At 41.7% G+C, this 18,690-nt stretch overlaps 1 protein-coding gene across 1 annotated transcript in view; it reads right to left on the reverse strand.

The window, feature by feature from the left end:
• The window catches only part of UHRF2 (ubiquitin like with PHD and ring finger domains 2), a 600,873-nt gene that overhangs the window by 549,687 nt on the left and 32,496 nt on the right, over positions 1-18,690 (reverse strand). Inside the window, exon 2 of the mRNA XM_078675867.1 lies at positions 3,333-3,572. Coding sequence (XP_078531993.1) covers positions 3,333-3,572 — 240 coding nt within the window. The remainder of the gene's footprint in view (positions 1-3,332; positions 3,573-18,690) is intronic.

Raw genomic sequence — 18,690 nt, forward strand, 5'->3', positions numbered from 1 at the left:
CGACCCTGCATATCAACTGTCTGGAGCTGCGGCCAGGGTCTTTCGCCGTGCGGTGCTGGACCAAAGATTAGGTTCAGTCCTGTGAAAAATGGACAATATATCAGCCGTTTGGTATATCAAACACCTGGGGGGCACCTGATCGAAGGTGCTGCCGGATCTCACGACAAATCTATGACAATTTTGCCTGGAACATCAAATTTCAGTGACGGCAGAGGATCTTCCCGGAAGGGAGAATCAGGTGGCAGATTGGCAATCGCTCCACTTCACAGATTCCAGTCTGTGGAAGTTGCATCTCGACGTTTTTTCGATGGTGCAGGACCTTTGGGGTCCTTTCTGGGTGGATCTTTTCGCCTCCAGGAGGGACCACCAGGTTCCTTGGTTTTTCAGCTGGAGGGCAGATCCGTTAGCAGTAGCCACGGATGCCCCTGCAGGATTGGTTGCAGGAACAAGCATATGCATTCCCACCGTTTGCGATGATCATCCGGGTGTCGGCCCAGATCAGACGACAATGATCGCAAGTGGTTCTCGTCACACCGATTTGGAGGTCGCAAGTTTGGTTTCTAGTTCTTCTGGAACTTTCTTGGGATTTTCCAATCCGACTCCCCCACTTTCCAGAGTTGCTTCTCATCCCGGATCAGGTTCCTCATCAGATGGTACTCAACGGATCCCTACGTCTCATGGAGTGGAGGGTTACAGGAGTAGATGGTCTATCCCAGGCCTTTCGGAGTTCGCTGAGGGTCTCTTATCTAAAGCCTGGTCGGATAGTACTATCGAACGATATCGATCAGCCTGACCCCAATGGTGTCGTTGGTGTGTGCGACTGGGTTGTGATCCCGTGGGTGCAGAGGTAGTCCAGATTTTGAATTTCCTGGCAAGTCTGGCCCAACAGGGTTTAGCTTATTGTTCAGTGAACACGTTACGATCCGCCATTTCGGCTGGCCACTATCTGAACGAGGTGCCACAGCTGAGATTTTTAAAGCTACTCGGAAACATGCAACTGTAGCCATGTTCGCCATGGAGAATTCTCATACTGCTGTAAACATTTTGCAAGAGTTTTGCAGCAAGGTTTTTGAATGGATGCACCCAAGAGGGCTTAGTATTGGTTTTGTTGCCATAGATAATGGCAGTAATGAACTTAAGGCCATGGATCTTGGTTCCTATTTCAGGTTCCGTGTTTGGATCACTGCATAAACATTATAGTTCAAGACTTTCTGAAAAAAGAACCCATAGTCAGCAACTTACTGACCATCTGCCGAAGAATATGCACTCATTTCAGCCATACTTTTAAAGCTCGGAAGCAGCGGAGGATCATTCAACATGAATATAGAATGCCAGTCAAAGCACTCATCCAGGAGGTGGCAACACATTGGAACTCGACATATTACATGCTTGATCGTCTGTTTGAGCAGTACAGGCCACTCAATGAATATATCATGCAAAGAGGGGATGCCACTGTGAAAGGCATGACCCTTCAGATGGAGCAATGGGGCCTAGTTAAATGCCTGACTGAGTTGCTTCGTCCTTTTGAGGTCTTCACACGTGAAGTCAGCAAGGAGGCCTGTACAATGGGCCAAGCTATCCCATTATTGCAAATGCTAGCGCATCAGCTGAAGAAGGTGTCCGAATCATACAAAGGTGTAGAGGACAAAAAGGAAGCATATGACTTGGTGGAGAGCTTAGCCCGTCGCTTAGCTGAAAATACAAGGATTGAAAATAACTTTTTGTCGCAAGAACATTACATTTCTTCACAATTCTGGATCCGCGGGCAAAATTGGGACTGAAGACATTCTTTCCTTTTTCAGAGATTGATGTTGCCCGCTACAAAACTTGGATAGCTGAGGCAGCGAGTACGTTGGAAAATGAACGGCTGTCAATTAAAAACCCGCAAGATCAACCTACAAGAAGTACTGCAGAAGGGCATGCAGTATCAAGTGCAACTTCGGAGAACTTCCTGCTAAGCTGGCACTGCTCCTTTGCCTAATCTCCTGCAGGAGAGTGTCAGATGTAAGGGCCCTGGACATCACTGGCAGAGTTTTCTCTCCTTCTGGAACGTCTTTTACCATTCGACGTCTAACCAAGTGTCGCACTAGGGTAATAGAGTACCCAGAGTTTCCAGATTCCCCCAAATAGTGTGTGGTTCGCTGCTTAAAAGGCTATGAGTACATGTCTTTGGAACTCGGACCTCCCGGGGAGAGACATCTATTGATTGCCCTCCGGAAACCTCACAAGGCAGTTTCATCTCGGACGATCGCACGATGGGTGCAATAGGTCATGCTGGAAGTGGGCATTAGTCTGCGCCAGTTCAGAGCTCATTCAGCTCGGGGAGCGATGGATTCAAAGGCGTTCGCACTTGGAGCGAGATTAGAGGACATAATGAATGCGGCTGATTGGTCCTCAGATTCAACCTTCAAAAGGTTTTATTTCAAGCCTATTATTGCTATGTCTCATTTGGTGGTAAGTAAGCTTTAAACTAGCATAATCCGAAGCCTCCGGTCCTGACATAGAATGAAAAATGTCCTAGCTATCGTAACGGAAAGTTTCAATTCTATTAAGGACTCAGGGGTGAGGATTATCCCACCCGTCAACATCTTTCAGGAACATCCGCCCAATGGGAGTAAGTGCATTTTTTCTTTTGTCTTACATTGATGGAGGTAATTGCATGTCTTGCAGTGCTTGGAATGTGATATGGACCAATGATTCCTGACTTATTTGATGAAAATGTGTTTCGAGTTTTAAGTTTTACTGCCTTGTTAACTGGTATGCAAAGACATTGGTTTTGGACTCGGTTGGTTTTTCTAGTCCCTAATGTTGTCTTTTGGTTCCAGGAGCCGATTCCGGGACACAGGACGGCTAGAACAAGACGAAGGGCGTGACTCGCGCAAAGAAAGAGGATGATCTATGAGAGGAAGGGGGAATATAATGTGGACCCAGCGCTGTGATTGGTTCTTGGACTCAGAGATATGTTGTCCCATCTTTGGGGTTTTTTTTAATAACCAATTTCCTGAGGTTGTTTGGGAAATGTGGTTTGGGTTATCTGCTTTAGAATGGTTGCTGTCGGAATAAAGCAAAGAAATTAAAGCATAATCCTCGCCTCCAAGTCCTTAATAGAATCGAAACTTTCTGTTATGATAGCTAGGACATTTTTCATTATACAACAGCCACTAGATGAAAGAGTCAGGTTGAAAGAACCTATAACTAGGTTTGTATATAATTGAATTACATTTTATTTTGGCTAACCACAAACATAAAAATAATAAACACATGGCTGCTTGATGCATAACAACATTCTTGAAAGATTTAGAGATTAAATCAGGAAGGAAGGAAGCACCTACCTTGTACAGACCAATGCCAGGATCAATAAGAAAGGTCTTGGCAGATGTGGATGGCTGAGTGAGGGGCATGGTGGCTCTGACTGCATTTTTTCTGGTTGCATTCTTTGGGTGGGGACTGACATCACCTTTCTTTTTCTTCTTTAAGAAAGCAGGGGAGTCCTCTGATTGAGATCGAATCAGCAGCTGCACTATATCGTTAAGTCCAACATTGTAATCAAATAATGTGTGCCCATCTTCCAACTGTGAATAAAAAAAAAAAAAAGTGTGTGATATTTCTTACATCAGCTATGTAAATAAACATTATGGTCTCAAGCCACATATACCTTTAAAAGGACCCCACTTTCCTACCCTTCCATACTATACCCCAAGACACATCCCAACTGGTGTCATGCGCTTCGTTCCCTGTGGCTAGGAGCTGTGGGTCTGAGAACAAGCCCACTATGACACAAGACCTGTAGGCTACAGCTGAATATTTGTTTCCGCCTCCCTGCTCTACAGTTTTGTGTATTGCTTTTGGTTAGCCATGCACTGTCGAACCAACCAGTGACGTCACCTCTAACCCTAACTGGGCCATTAGGTCAAGTATGGAAGGGACTTGCCAATGGCAATGTATATTTCTATCTGACGTGAAAAAAGAAAACAAAGCACAGCTACTCTGAGATATGCTGCTACCCCTTGTATCTTTGCAAATACACTTTTTACATTTATCACATAATTTCTATAAGTTCAGGAGTCTCTTTCTAGGGGCGAGTATGAGGTTCAGAGTGCATTATACACACCCTGAGTCCTACCTGCAAGTCCCAGTTTGAGTCTGAATCACATTTATATTTTGTATATGCGTGAGCACAGCTGTACGTTGGTGCTCTGTAGGAGTCCTTTAAAAGAATGGTTCTCAAAGATTTGATCAGAGGACCTTATGGCCATGTAGAGTGTGGCGAGGTCTTGCTTAAAATTGTCTTCTGGTTTGCAAGTCACAGGGGTGTGTGCATTGTGTTGTGTTGTCCTTCGAGGGGTCATGATCCTTTAGGTGGTTTGTCTTAAAGAGCACTTACATCTTGTCTAAGTTATATATTATCATGCTTCCAACATCTAATGTGTGCAAGTTCTTTTCAGCATTTGCCAGAGATTTTTTTAATGAAAATAAACAATTAGATTGTCTGATTAACATGAAAATATAAAATCACTTTTCATATGAGTCTTGGGTATGTTCTTAAGACCATCATCTTACCCTTATAAAACCAGGTGAGAGGTTTTGGTTTTCACAATTTTTTTTAGAAAGATCAGAATAAAAAGATAATTAACATTGTTGTACAGCAAGCCAAAACGACATAGGTGCAAAACTTAGATTTAGGTTTAGTTTTAACAAATCCTTGATTCAAAGTAGTAGTTTTGCCTGTAAAAAATTACCCTTACATAACAGACAATAAAGATAGGAAATTAAGTGGATGGGAGGAAAAGAAAAAAAAGCATGCAAAGGCGAGAGTATAACCTTAAAGGTTCTTCTAGAATTTCTGAAGATAACATAGTGACTTCGATGACAAATGATTAGTTCTAACTTTGGATAATAAACTGTTACAGATTGATGCAAGTATAGCCGTTACTTGTACTACAGGATTTAAAAGTGGATAACAGGCTTAAACTACAGATTGCCCTTTGAGAGCATGCATTATCAAGACCTTTGGCAATTTGTTTGAATACAATGTCAGTATCATGTTTGAAAACGTATCTCACAACCGCATGGGAGTAGCATGTTTATGGGACCTGGAAATTGAAAATGGAGCAAGAACGAGAAGAAATAGGTATATTTTTCAGAGGAATAAAGACTGTGCTTGCCATGCTTTCCTCCATTAATCGCCAGGCAACTGATGTTTATTTTAAGAAATTATTCAGCATAATTTAAAGTAGTTGTTAATTATGTAACGTCTGCTGGGCAACTGAGATGCAGGTCAACAGAAACAATCTTTATTTGATAGCGTCACCGAGGGTTTCTGTGTTAAACAATTTGGAGTTTCTGCAACCACGGAAAGAATATATTTGATGCCATTGTATTTAAACTGAGTTTCTGAGCATTCGGTACAGAACTGGATAAACGTCACCCCTTTTATTCCCTGCCTCCTCAAAACCAAGTTGTGTTTCTTAGCAATTGGCCTACAATTGCTAAACGTTTGTTGGGTTCAAATCGGGATTAGCTTAATCTCTCCCAGTCTGTGACTCCGAGGGGTGCCACTGAGGACAGATTGCCTGACAACCAGGGGTTCAGTCCTATTGGAACCGATCGTTAAGTGCACCCAGGGCATGTATCCAGTAAAGGACGACAGGTTAAGGGTGCTGCTGCCTGTTTGGGACTGGAAATGGCCGAGGGCCAGAAACTCTCTCTCTCTCTCTCTGTAGTAACACACACCATCAGTTAAACGGATACTCAACATTACAAGAAATTAGTGCTCTAGGGGGATTAGGACACCTGGGTATACACCCACATATATAACCTCTGGCAGACGATTGCTGGTAGGGGTTCTATGGGAGTATCACCCATGGGTCCAGCCCATCTATTCAACTTCAAGTGATTGTTCCTCACAGCCACAGCCCACCCACTGGATTCAAGGAGCCTATCACCCTGGGTGCAACCCACTAATACATCAACTAGGCAGATAGCCACCTCGGGTACAACTCACTTCCAGTTCCACAGGGAGAAGTCCCTCCTGGTACAGAGGCCCGAGTTTAGGGCGGTGCAACCAGTGCAGCCCCACATGGCGTGACCTGGCAGGGGCAATGTTTTTACAAATAAGTTATGGGTTTAAAAGCACCTGCTGCTGAGGTCCTTGTGTGTCCAGGAGTTTCAGGCAGCAATAAAAATGTCAAGATAACTGTGACGATTAATGTTCCTGCTGGAGAGATAGGAGTTTTGTCAACTTGCAGTTTTGACTTATAAGGAAGAGCAGATGGTTAATATGCCTGCTGCAAAAAAAAGTGTACCATGCAGTTCACATAACTGTATTTTATGTGCATAGCTTAGTAGGTTACTGCTTTTGTCACATAGATCCTTTTGTTACTTGCAGTTTATAAGTTACAATTTTAATACAGCACAGTGACCTATGAACTATCAGCAATGACCCACAAGCAAACTGCATGGTATAGGTTACAACACTAGATTTTTTTACAGTCTTTCATTATCACATTGTTGCTAAAAGGGGTTGTTTGAGTAAAAAGGCACTGCTATTAGTAAAGCCAATGCCAACCACTGTGGTACTTTTTAAATCCTGGTTTGTGCTTCTCCAGATCAAACACTCTTAATATATACTGCTTACTAGTATGGATGACATGAGATTGCAACACATTGTAATCCTCATTTCCTTATGCGACACTTCCTATACATTGATTTACACATGTATGATTAATTGTCTCTGTGTAAAGACTTTGTGATGTAAAGGTACTCTGACATCCTGCATTTGTACCACCATAAAATAAATTAAATGTATGTGAGAGAAAGGCTATGGAGAGATATGGGGCACTGTTCGAGGGTGGTAATGAAGGAATCAGTGGAAAAGGAGGTCAAAGGGGAGGAGCCCAAAAACATTGTCGCACAAGGCAACACCAGGGCTAACTCCGGCCCTGCTGGCACCCGTTCGCTCCTATTCAGACACCAGCATCAGAATCAACCCACTCTACCTCTATCCACAAGATGAAGGGCATTAACTCTAGTATTTCTGAAGGGTTTTCATGTCACAATATGATGTAATGCACATCACATTATGATATATTTTGACTATTGATTACTTGATAGTTTGTCTTCAAATGGACAGGAATTAAATGTATCAAAGACCCTCTGGGACCTGGCTGGCAAACAGAGAGCAGACAGGCTGGTAAAGAGTCACTTACCTGTAACTTCAGTTATCCAGTATTGGTATCTTTCATAGATTCACATGCTTAGAATCATCCCCGCCGACGAGGTGGGAGTCTCGGGGTACAATAAAACAAACATTACAGTCATAATAACATCCCATTATAGGCTACAGTAGATAGCAAGTCACTACATTAGCCTATCTTAGTCCTTTTGTAAAAAGAACCAAACTTGGAAACCAACAAATCAGGTAGCAGCACCCTCTTAGAACCTTCCCCACAAAGAGGCAAACCCTCAGATTTTCGTAGCACAAGTGACAGTAAGTATGCCATAATGATAAGGTAAGCCTCTCCGGGGAGGAGGGTGAGTCGCATGTGAATCTATGAAAGATATCAATACTGGATAACTGAAGTTACAGGTAAGTAACTCATTTTCTTATCCAGTATTGGGGTATCTTTCATAGATTCATATGCTTAGAATCAGAGTAGCTAGCAGTAAATAATACATAGATGCATAGAGGATGGTGGGTATCATAAAAAAAATCCAAAATACACCACATCAAGCAGGCATATCTGTACTGAAATAGATAGTAAGTCATACATATACGCAACTTTTGGTTAAGATTAATAAAGAGTTGTACAATAGCAGAAACAATATATTCCCATCACAAGGCTTACCTTATCTAAAAAGGTTTCGTAGTACTGCTTGTCCAACTGCTGACTCAGCCTCTGTTGCCAGATCCAGGCAATAATGCAGAGTGAAAGTGTGCACACTTTTCCAGGTTGCAGCACGGCAAATCTTATCCAAAGACACACCAGCAAACAGTGCCGTTGAGGAGGACACTGCCCTGGTAGAATGAGCTTTAGGCTTATTTGACAATGGATGGCCGGCCTTGGAATGACAGAATTGAATAGTGGATGCAATCTACCTTGAGATAGTAGCTTTTGACACTGCTGATCCTAGCTTGTTACCACGATAAGAAAGAAATAACTGGTCAGATTTTCTGATGGACAGTTCGAGATATGTAGAACTTCAAGCATCTTTTGACATCCAAAGTATGTAAAGACTTTTCCGCCGAGGAAGACGGATTAGGAAAGAAAGTCCGCAATACCACAGGCTTGTTAAGATTAAATGAAGTAGGAACCTTAGGTGTGAACGTGGGATTAGTTCTTAAAAGACCATAATCATTGGCAAATTTCAAATATGGTTGTCTTATAGTGAACCCTTGTATTTCACTCACTCGTCTGGAAGAAGTGAGCGCCAAGAGAAGAGTGGTCTTCCATGAGAGATATTTTAAATCTGCTTTATGAATTGGTTCAAATGGATATTTCATCAGTTGTTGTAGCACCAGATTCAGTCTCCATTCCGGAGGAGGAGCTCTAATAGGTGGGAAAGATCTGAAAAAGGCTCTTCAGGAACTGCTTAATGAGACGATTGGAACAAAGTGATGCCGCTCCTGAAGATCGTCTGTATGTAGAAATCGCGGCCAGGTGAAATTTAACAGAAGCAAACATGAGACCAGACTTAGATAACGACAATCGATAAGGTAGAACCTTATCAGGAGAACATTCCAGGGGATGCAAGTTGTTGTTGCTGCACCAGTAACAAAATCTCTTCCATTTTAAGGCATAGGTCCATAATGTAGAAGGGGCTCTTGCTCTATTCAAAATATCTCTGCAGTCTTGAGGTAAGTCTATATCCTTGAAGTCTGTGAATCCAGAAACCAAGCATGGAGCTGCAGTTGAGCTGGACAAGGATGGAGAATCTGGCCTTCGTCCATGGACAACAGATTCGGTATTACTGGAAGACGGAATGACTTGCACTTGGAGAGAAGGAGAAGTTCTGTGAACCAGTGCGGACGTGGCCATTTCGGTGCAATTAGAATCATGCAGCATGGTTCCCTTTTGATCATGCGCAGAAGTCTCTGGATCAGGGTAAACGGAGGGAACGGGAAAGCAAAAATTCCCGTCCACTTCATCATGAAGGAGTTTCCCCAGGAGCCCTTCTAAGGTTCCCAACTCGCGAAGAATAGGCACTTCCGATTGTATTTGGAGGCAAAGAGATCCAGCTTTGGCTTGCCCCACTTCTGAAAGACATTTTCCAGAATCATCTTATTCAGTTCCCATTCGTGGCAGGATTTTGTTGTCCTGCTGAGATTGTCTGCCAAGGTGTTCTGGACTCCTGGAAGATGTTTCACCTTGATTGCAATATTGTGCAAGAGAAGCCATTTCCAGATGTTTTGAGCTTCTTGGGACAGAATGTGAGATCTGGTACCCCCGTGCTTGTTTAAATAATGCATGCAAGTGGTGTTGTCGGTTGTGATGAGAACTGTAGAACCCTGGAGTCTTGGCAGAAAAGACTGCAGAGCCAGAAAAATGGATCGAAGTTCTAAAAAGTTGATGTGCATCTTTGCCATTGCTGTAGACCATCTTTCTCTTATGCTGAGATCCTGACGACGGGCACCCCAACCTTCTAGGGAGGCATCCGTAGTGAGTATGAAGTCCGGAATTGGAGGCTGAAAACGGAGCCCTACCAAGACATTTTTGGAACACCTCCACCAAGTAAGAGTTTCTTTCATAACTGGAGTTACTTGGACTAGGTCTTCGAACGAACCCGAGATCTGGAGCCACCGATTGTCCAGCTCCTCCTGAATTGGTCTGGTCTGATCTTCAGCCGCGCATGAGGCACTAGCAGAATTGCCGATGACAAGATCCCCAGAAAAGATTTGATTAGTCTCACTGAAGCGAACTTTCTTTTTAGGAGGTCTGATGCCAGAGATACAAGGCGAGTTATTCTTTCTTTGGACAAGTATGCTTTGTCTTGAAGAGTGTCCAGTTTTGCTCCCAAAAATTGAATTACTTGGGAAGGATAAAGGCTTGAATTCTGGACGTTTAGGGAGAGGCCTAGAGAGTAAAAAACTTGCAGGCATTTTGCTGTTGCGTGAGAAGCCTGACGAAAGGATGGAGCCTTTATCAGCCAATCGTCCAGATATGGGAATAATTAGATGCTTTGCAGCCTGAGATGAGCTGCTACCAGTGCTAGAAATTTTGTGAAGACTCTCGGAGCTGAGCGCAGGCCAAATGGCAGAACCTTGAATTGGAAATGTGCACCTGCCACAGTAAATCTTAGGAACTTTCGATGTTTGGGATGCATCGGGATGTGGAAATATGCATCCTGAAGATCTAATGTTGTCATGAAGTCCGCATGATCTAGAAGGTGGAGGATTTCCTGGAGTGTTACCATGCGGAAGGATTTTTTCTGAAGATATTTATTTAGCATTCTCAAATCCAAGATTGGCCTCCAATCCCCAGATTTTTTCTTTATCAGAAAAAAGCGAGAACAGAATCCCTTTCCTGTTTGAGAGCGTGGTACCCTTTCTATCGCTCCTTTTGACAACATAGCTTTCACCTCCTTTCTGAGTAGAGCAAGATGCATGGGGTTTTTTTCAGAGGTGGATGAGGAGGGGGAAATTTGGTAAACTCCAGTGTGTGACCAAATCTTATTATATCCAAACCCACTTGTCTGTGGTGATTTTTCTCCAATTTTCAAGATATTGGGAAAGCCTCGGAATTTCGCATACTTGTAGCATATCTGGTGCAGGTGCAATGAGATTGTCACTGTTTTCTGGCAGAATCTCTGCCCTGAGGTTGACGTTTCCTGCCTTGTTGCCTATAAGCGGCCGCCGGGGGACTTCTATAGGATTGTTGTTGCTGGTATCCGCAACGACCTTGGCCACCTTGTTGCTGGTACTTCTGGTAACCTCCACGAAAGGTGTATGAGCCTCTGCCCATTGCTCCTCGAAAAGGAGTTTTTCTATACTGCAAGGTACCCAATGCCTCATCGATGTGTTTACCAAATAATAAATCGCCGTCTAAGGGCATGTCCAAAATCTTTACCTTATTATGCGGATTCTGGTGCGTTAAACACCAAAATCTGCATGTTATTCCCCATAAACTCCTAATAGGTGTTATTTATCGAACACGATAAATAACTTACCCCACGATATCGTTATTTAGCAAGGGCGATAAATAACACCGTAACTTGTAATCAGGCCCATTGTGGATGCTACTTGGAACGGTTAATTCAAATATGGAAGAAAACAGAGAGGCATGGCAGAAACTGGCATCTGCTGGGCCCACAAAGAAACCAAAATAATGTTCTTTTTCATAGGGGTCCACGAAGTGAGGGGTTCCCAACGCAATGGAGAAGCATTTGGGAGTGTGTCGGGGGGGGGGGGCAGTCAACATGGGGAGCAAAAGAAGGGCTTGAGGAAGGGTAGTAAATGATTAAAAAAGCAAAAATAGGGTGGAGTAGGTGGAACCTATGGATGAGGTGGGGATCAGGAGAAATCTGTTTTCAGGCAAGATCTAAAAAATGGAATCCTCATCTATCACATCGCCAAGTGCTGCGTCCCATAACATGACAAATGCACGGATGTATTTGAAATGACACACTTCTAGGAGCCAGGTCTGGTGAGTAACTGGGTTTATTGGTAGAGCAGATTAACAACATGCACCTCGCCAGCTGACTAGACCCTAACTGTCAAGTCTGGAATCTCGCTTGGCGGAGGCAAGACATTAGAACATACTAAACATTCTGGAAGACTACTTAAAGGGCAAGGAAAAGAATAGACATAGTACTAATGACAATTTTAAAGAAGTATTAATTTACAACACACCTTCTTCCCTTAGGGTAATAAAAATCTTAGTAGAAAATTAACATATATATAGTCATTCAAATAAACAGGTAGTCTGCGAGATTGTGAACTTCTGATTATTATGCGAAACAGAGAGATCTTGCGAAACATAATTTTGGGAAAGTGTACCATTATTGTGATTTACCTGTACACCAACCTGGTCAAAAGCATCACCACCACCTTCCTCCCTTCGACTTAATGTAGGTGAAGATGTAATCACTTCCTCTGGAGTAGCAATCATGTAACCACTATGATACATTGAATCATGAACTTCCTGACTGATGTTTTTATAAGCAGTAGATTTCTGATACAGAGCTACTCTGCGAATATTCCACTTTTCATCATTATCTAAAACTACATAGTATGGAAAGACTTTAACTAAATATGGACCTCTAAATTAGGAAAGTCCTTTTGTTATCCTTCCTGGTTTCACCTTCACCAAGTCACCAACAGATATTGCATTAGAGTGAATATCATGAGATGATGAGGGTATATCTTTAATCATACTGTTTTTAAGCTACGAGGGTGTAAGTTCTGTACCAGCACGTCTTCCTCGCATAAGCTCAAAAAGGGATTTTCCATTTTTTTCGTGAGCAGTACTGCGATAAGCCCACACCATTTCTTGAACAATATAATTTGGAAAGAACCTGAAGAGCATGTCATTTGTATAATCCCTTTTACAACCCTGTTGGTGCTCTCACAGAGACCATTTCCTTGAGGATTATAGAGGGTAGTGCCATGATGCGACACCACAATTTGACAAAAACAAACGCATTTTTTGGGAAATAAGTTGTGTACCATTATCTGTAAGGAGTACACACGGGAAACCTTCATCCAGAAATATCTTTTTGAGAAAATGTATTGTGCAATTAGTGGTAATTTCTTTAAAAAAATTAACTAGAAGTCACTTTGAAAATACATCAATTGCAAAGTGATGAGAAGATGGTAGTTCATCCATCGGACCAATGAAATCTAGACAAACACTGTGCCAAGGTTGATTCGGGGAAGAAATATGACCCATCCTAGAACCAGAAGCAACTTTCAGTCTCTTTCCCCTTCCTTACAACAAGAACAATTTTCAACCCAAGACGCTGTTTGTGTGTCTATGCCTGGCCACCAAAAATCTACTTTAATTCTACGCTGAGTAAGTGTCTGCCCTAGGTGTCCTTCATGTGCAAGTTTGATCAACTTTGTTCTCAATTCAAAAGGTGGAATAAATCTATCACCCCTCAAAAGAATATTGTCACCATAAATCGAAAGTTCATCCAAAATCTTAATACAAAGGTAGTACAGGAGGTATATAACACTGCTTTCACGCCTAGAACCTATTTTAACTAGATCCGTCACTTTAGCTAGAACAATGTATTTTTCCATAGCTGAACACCACTCCTCCTTGGTGAAAGAGCCTTCCCCTAACGTTACAATGTCATGAATAAAAGCAACTGCACTTTCTTCCTGAGCTTCAAATAAATCATTACCAGAATACACTCTCCACTGGGAGCCTAGAAAGACAGTCTGATTGTATGTTGCATCAACCTTGAATGTAGGAGATAACATATTGATATTCCTGTAATCTAGAGGCAAATCTTGCTAATCTAGGAGATCCTTTTCCGGCTTCACCTGGAGACAAAACACTAATTAAAGGCTTGTGGTCCGTTTTAATCTGAAATTTTGTCCCGTCACTTTAGCTAGAATAATGTATTTTTCCATAGCCGAACACCACTCCTCCTTGGTGAAAGTGCCTTCCCCTAACGTTACAATGTCATGAATAAAAGCAACTGCACTTTCTTCCTGAGCTTCAAATAAATCATTACCAGAGTACACTCTCCACTGGGAGCCTAGAAAGACAGTCGGCTTGTATGTTGCATCAACCTTGAATGTAGGAGATATCATATTGATATTCCTGTAATCTAGAGGCAAGTCTTGCTAATCTAGGAGATCCTTTACCGCCTCCACCTGGAGACAAAACACTAACTAAAGGCTTGTGGTCCGTTTTAATCTGAAATTTTGTCCCCCACAGATAAATCCTAAAATAGTGTACTCCCCACGCAGCAGATAGAGCCTCTAAATAGACTTAGTACTAAAGACAATTTTAAAGAAGTATTAATTTACAACATGCACCTCATGGTCATGCATGAAATGGAAACACTTCCTATACGGACGCATACTCACATCCAACCACACACATTGACATGGTGTGGACCGCTATCCGTATAGATAACCCTTTCATTGCTCCCTCATAACGAGTAATATGTGCTACACACATAAACCATGGTAACATAGTGGCTTCTTGGCGTTGAAGAAAATTAAAAGGGCATGAAAGGAGTCTTAGACTAGCTGAGCAACAGCTACTTATTGAGTAATGTCTCAAGCGCTTCACTTAAAACATAATATTTTTGATTTCTGACAGTCAGTGGAACACTGTTCAATAGCATATGCGCAACCCCAGACAGTGGGTCAGTTTAATCACTGCATGCTGTAAGAATAAAAAGATTTCTCGATCTCAGTTACTACTGCAAAAGATGCACGAAGAACACTCCATTGGTATATGGAATTAGTAAAAAAAAAAAATGAACTCTCCACTGCAAGCCAATGTGGACTATTTCGGACAGCAGAGAGTTGATTAAACTTGTTTGCCCCGAATATACTGTGTAGTACAATATGTTGCACTTGATGTAATCTTGTAAATTGGTAGGCTGCAAGGTCCATGTACAGAAAGGCAATTGCAATACACTAGACATAATGAATAATGTGACACCAGGGAGGAAAACTAGAGCAAAAGGTAGGTGCTCACAACACATTAAATGTATACATGTATTGATAAACTTGTATCATTTACAAATGATATAAATATAACCTATAAAATCATCTCACCCTAATTAAGACACTAAACGCCAAGAAGGGTATATACAAACAATATAATTAAAAAGCAAATATTACTAAACCAACCTTAAATCTCAAAGGCAACATGTCATATGTATTCACAACTGACTACCTCTGCTGTTATTTGAAGCAATACAATTTTCCATAAAATTAGATGAGTGGTCAAATAGTAGAAAAAAATCCAAAGCTGCAATTTTAGCTCCTTGTTACCAAGGGCCTGTACGCCATAACTTTAATTAGGGAAATTGTATTTTCTCTACAATGACAGTAATATATTGGCCGAGTGTTTGTGCCCATTTCGGGCACCGTTAATATTACGTGTAATAAGAATCTTCTTTGGTTTAGTAGTTTTGGCCACAGACAAATAAGGTGATTTATAGATTCAAATGACTTGTGAAAGAGTCAAGCCAGAAACCCTCAAATTGTAGATCTGGTGACTAAACCCTCGCGGTCAATTGCTTTAAACTACATCTCTATTCTATAGATATTTCTAGGGTCAACCCATACATTTTGTAAGTTTCCTTCCAACATATTTGAAGAACTTATTGGTTGCCACTCATTCCGAGTAAGCTTAGTTTGATATTTTAGTGACAGAGTATCCGCGTTTTCACAACACCACATACATACGACACATCAATGCCTCTGTGGATTAAACCATGTTCCAAGAGAATAGAACACTACCGTGTACTCGTTCATAAGCTTAATAATAGCTCCACATTTTCCAGTAGTATTTTGACAAACAGTTTTCCTTCAGAATCTCATAGAGCAATGAGTTGGTTAGTTGATGGTTTATCAGCTGGACTACGTTTGCATGCTGGTAATAAGATACCACCATAACACGATGAAGGAGTTATCACCGAAACGACAATATTATTAAAAAGAGCAGTCACTCCCATAGAGAACTGTCATGGGTTTTCTTTACTACATTAATGGGTATTCCATTAGGCACCAAAACACAGAATGTCAGTTTAGTTATTAATAATAGCTAAACTTCATGTGCAGTCCCGGAAGTGGCTTGGGTGAATAGTGGGGTGAGATAAAATTCTAACTGGTTGCATTGTATCAGTATAAATGCAGTAGTTTTAGGATGAGATATTGTCTTTTCATTTTTTAGGCTGCCACAAACACTGCGAGGTAGTCGTCAAAACTGTTGAGTGCTTTTGCTGCTTCAAAAAGCTCAAGCCAGGTCTCCTCTTTCACCTCCAAAGTTAAAACTTTAAGCTTTCTCCTATAATCGTGTTTTAAGGCTTGAAGCAGTCACTCTTTAATTACCTTCTATAGGATTGTATACCTAGTGATCACAGTATTCTTGTTATTTATTCCATGTTTATCTGTACTTTTTTGGTATTATCATTATTGCCAATACACAAAGATTTACAATAGTGTGCATAAATTCCCTCCACAGATCCATCCATGTAAATGGTTCCAGAGTGTGAAGCATACATCCAAGGTAGACCAAATCTGCGTAATAATGTTTATCTTCTCATATCACGGAGATCTTTATTTCTAAATGGCATTTCCGCTTTAAACATTTCCCTATATTAATATCCACTGTAGCCAGCAAACGGTTAATTTGCTGAGGTAAGAAGGCAATTGGCCATTTCAACTGGTATACATTGAGGAAAATGGTCACTGTCGATACTACCACTAATGTAATTATCAAAACAATTGTGAAAGTGATAAGTACACAGAAAGGTGTAGTCCCAGACTGCACGTTTCCAAAATGCATGGTTATTAATTGGGCCAGCCTATCATACTCTGGCTTTTAGTACTTTCAACTGCATCACACTAAAAAAGAAATTGAGTTTAAATCTCCTGTGAGAAAGTGGCATATTAATTGGGGTGGATAGTCCACCTCAAGTATCAAATGGCACTATTCTGGTTAGGTCCAGTAAAGGTTTCAGTGACTAAACTAGAGATCAACCCCTCATAGCTATGGCACAGACCACAGAGGCCTAATTTACAAAATTGTGTAAAGCATGTAGAAGTACCAAAACTCTTAAATGTCAAACACAGTAGAATAATTTACTTAACAAAATTACACCAAAAAAGCAAACATACAATAAGGATGAATCAGAAATATGCATTTTAAAAACAAATACAATACCCCCAACCATGGGCAACTAGTCGCACTATGGACATAGGTAAGTTTTGAGGCTGCCCACGATGGAGCATAGGTCAGGTACACAGCTCAGATTTGTCCCAGTCGGAAGGTTACTTTCACACTTGGAAAATGTCAGAAAAGGGCTACTCTTTAGTGGGGCATGGTTGCAGGCTGAATCCTAAGACAGGCTTTTTTTGAACACGGGTTGATGAAGGACAAGGCCTCAGTGAAGTGGTCGTCAAAAGCGGAAAAAGCTCCTTTAAGCAGGAAAAGACCAGAGTTTACTCCAGAAAGTCGGCGATATTGACTGGATGCTGCTCGAAATCCGGCCTTATGAAGCTTTCTACCTTAGGGCTCTTTTCTGGAAATCGGATTTCTTCGGTTGGGATGGCTACAGGATGTAGGAGCAGAGGGTTTGAGTTCATTGGATGCCGTTATGTGTGGGTATTGCTTAAACTGATTTGCTGCTTTGGATATTTAAAACCGGTTCTGGGGGGCGGCTCCTCTGCCATTGGATTGGTGCCCGGCTGGCGATGGGGACAAAGAAGGGGGCAGGCCCAGGAGTTAGCTACATCTGCATGTGACAGGGTAAGCCTCTTTAAAGCTAATTAAGTTTCTGGGCACTGCCCAGACGGGCATCCTGTCAGTGGAACAGAACACCTCTTTGTCTCTGCTCTGGGGGCAAGTTCACACCTCGTCAAGGAGCTATTTAGCTCCTGGATGACTGTTGGAAGCTCATGCATATGGGCTTCTAAACGCTTTACCAAGGAACAAGGTGACCTATTAAAAGTACCTTCTGCAAAATATGTATTACTAATCTGACTTTACTAGTATATTAGGCTTGTGATTAATATTTTAAAAAGAAAAGTCTCACAATTGATTTTGTTGCTAATTGATAAGCAGAGATAGCATTATTTAATTTTAATATTCTATCCCTGTGTTTTCCTATGGACAACTAACACTGCTACAATAAAAAGAGCTTTTAGGGCCTTGTCACTGTAAGAAAATGTTTTATATTAGACTTTTACATGTCCTACTTTTAAATACTCTGACTTATTAGATATTAAGGTCTGCTTAAGGGGACTTGATAATATTCGAAAGGAGGGCTTAGGCTTTCCAAAAGGGGTTATTCAGACAGGTCAAATTTGAAGTTTTAAAACTGCAGACAGGCTACAGTATTCAATGTTTCAGAAACTGGGTTGACACGCAGTCTTTCAATGTCCAAATTAGGTTGTTGTTACATGCCTGTTCACCGCTTTCTTCCAGGCAGAAAATGGTATTTCGTGAGAGGGCAGGCTTTCTGCCCTGATCTTCAAGGTGCTAATTGCCGTTCCTAACCATGCTTGCCATGGACTGCCCTCCTCTTCAAAAATTATTTACAGGTGGTGCTTGAGGGAAGCCCCTGCGGCTTGCAGTACCCCGAGAGAGTACTTTGTAAGGTCCCCATGACATCGAAGGTCAGGGCTCCAGAGGCACAACTTTAGTCTCAGCCTTGTTCTTCTGGCTTGTCGAGTGTTGATCTGAGAGTGCATTAAAAGCCTGACGAAAGCTCCAGGATAGGCCAAATGGCCATAGTTGAGGGCTTGAATTAATTTTACTTTCAGAAATGTCAACATGGTTTTGGCAGTAGCACTTTGTAGGCCACTGCTTAGGCGCTTCAATGCATGGATAATGCAGGTAGATTTTGTTCTGAGGTACCTAAAGTGAGCTGCCGGTTTGGCCCCCGAGAACCAGACCCCAAGGTAGTTGTAAGCTGGTACAGTTCCTATTGGCAAATCTCCTAGTTGCCAACGTGTTTGTTTTTTATGGAGGTATTTGCCGAATAAGACTACCTTGA

This window comes from Lissotriton helveticus, chromosome 2_1 (assembly GCF_964261635.1).
Source record: "Lissotriton helveticus chromosome 2_1, aLisHel1.1, whole genome shotgun sequence".
NCBI lineage: Eukaryota > Metazoa > Chordata > Amphibia > Caudata > Salamandridae > Lissotriton > Lissotriton helveticus.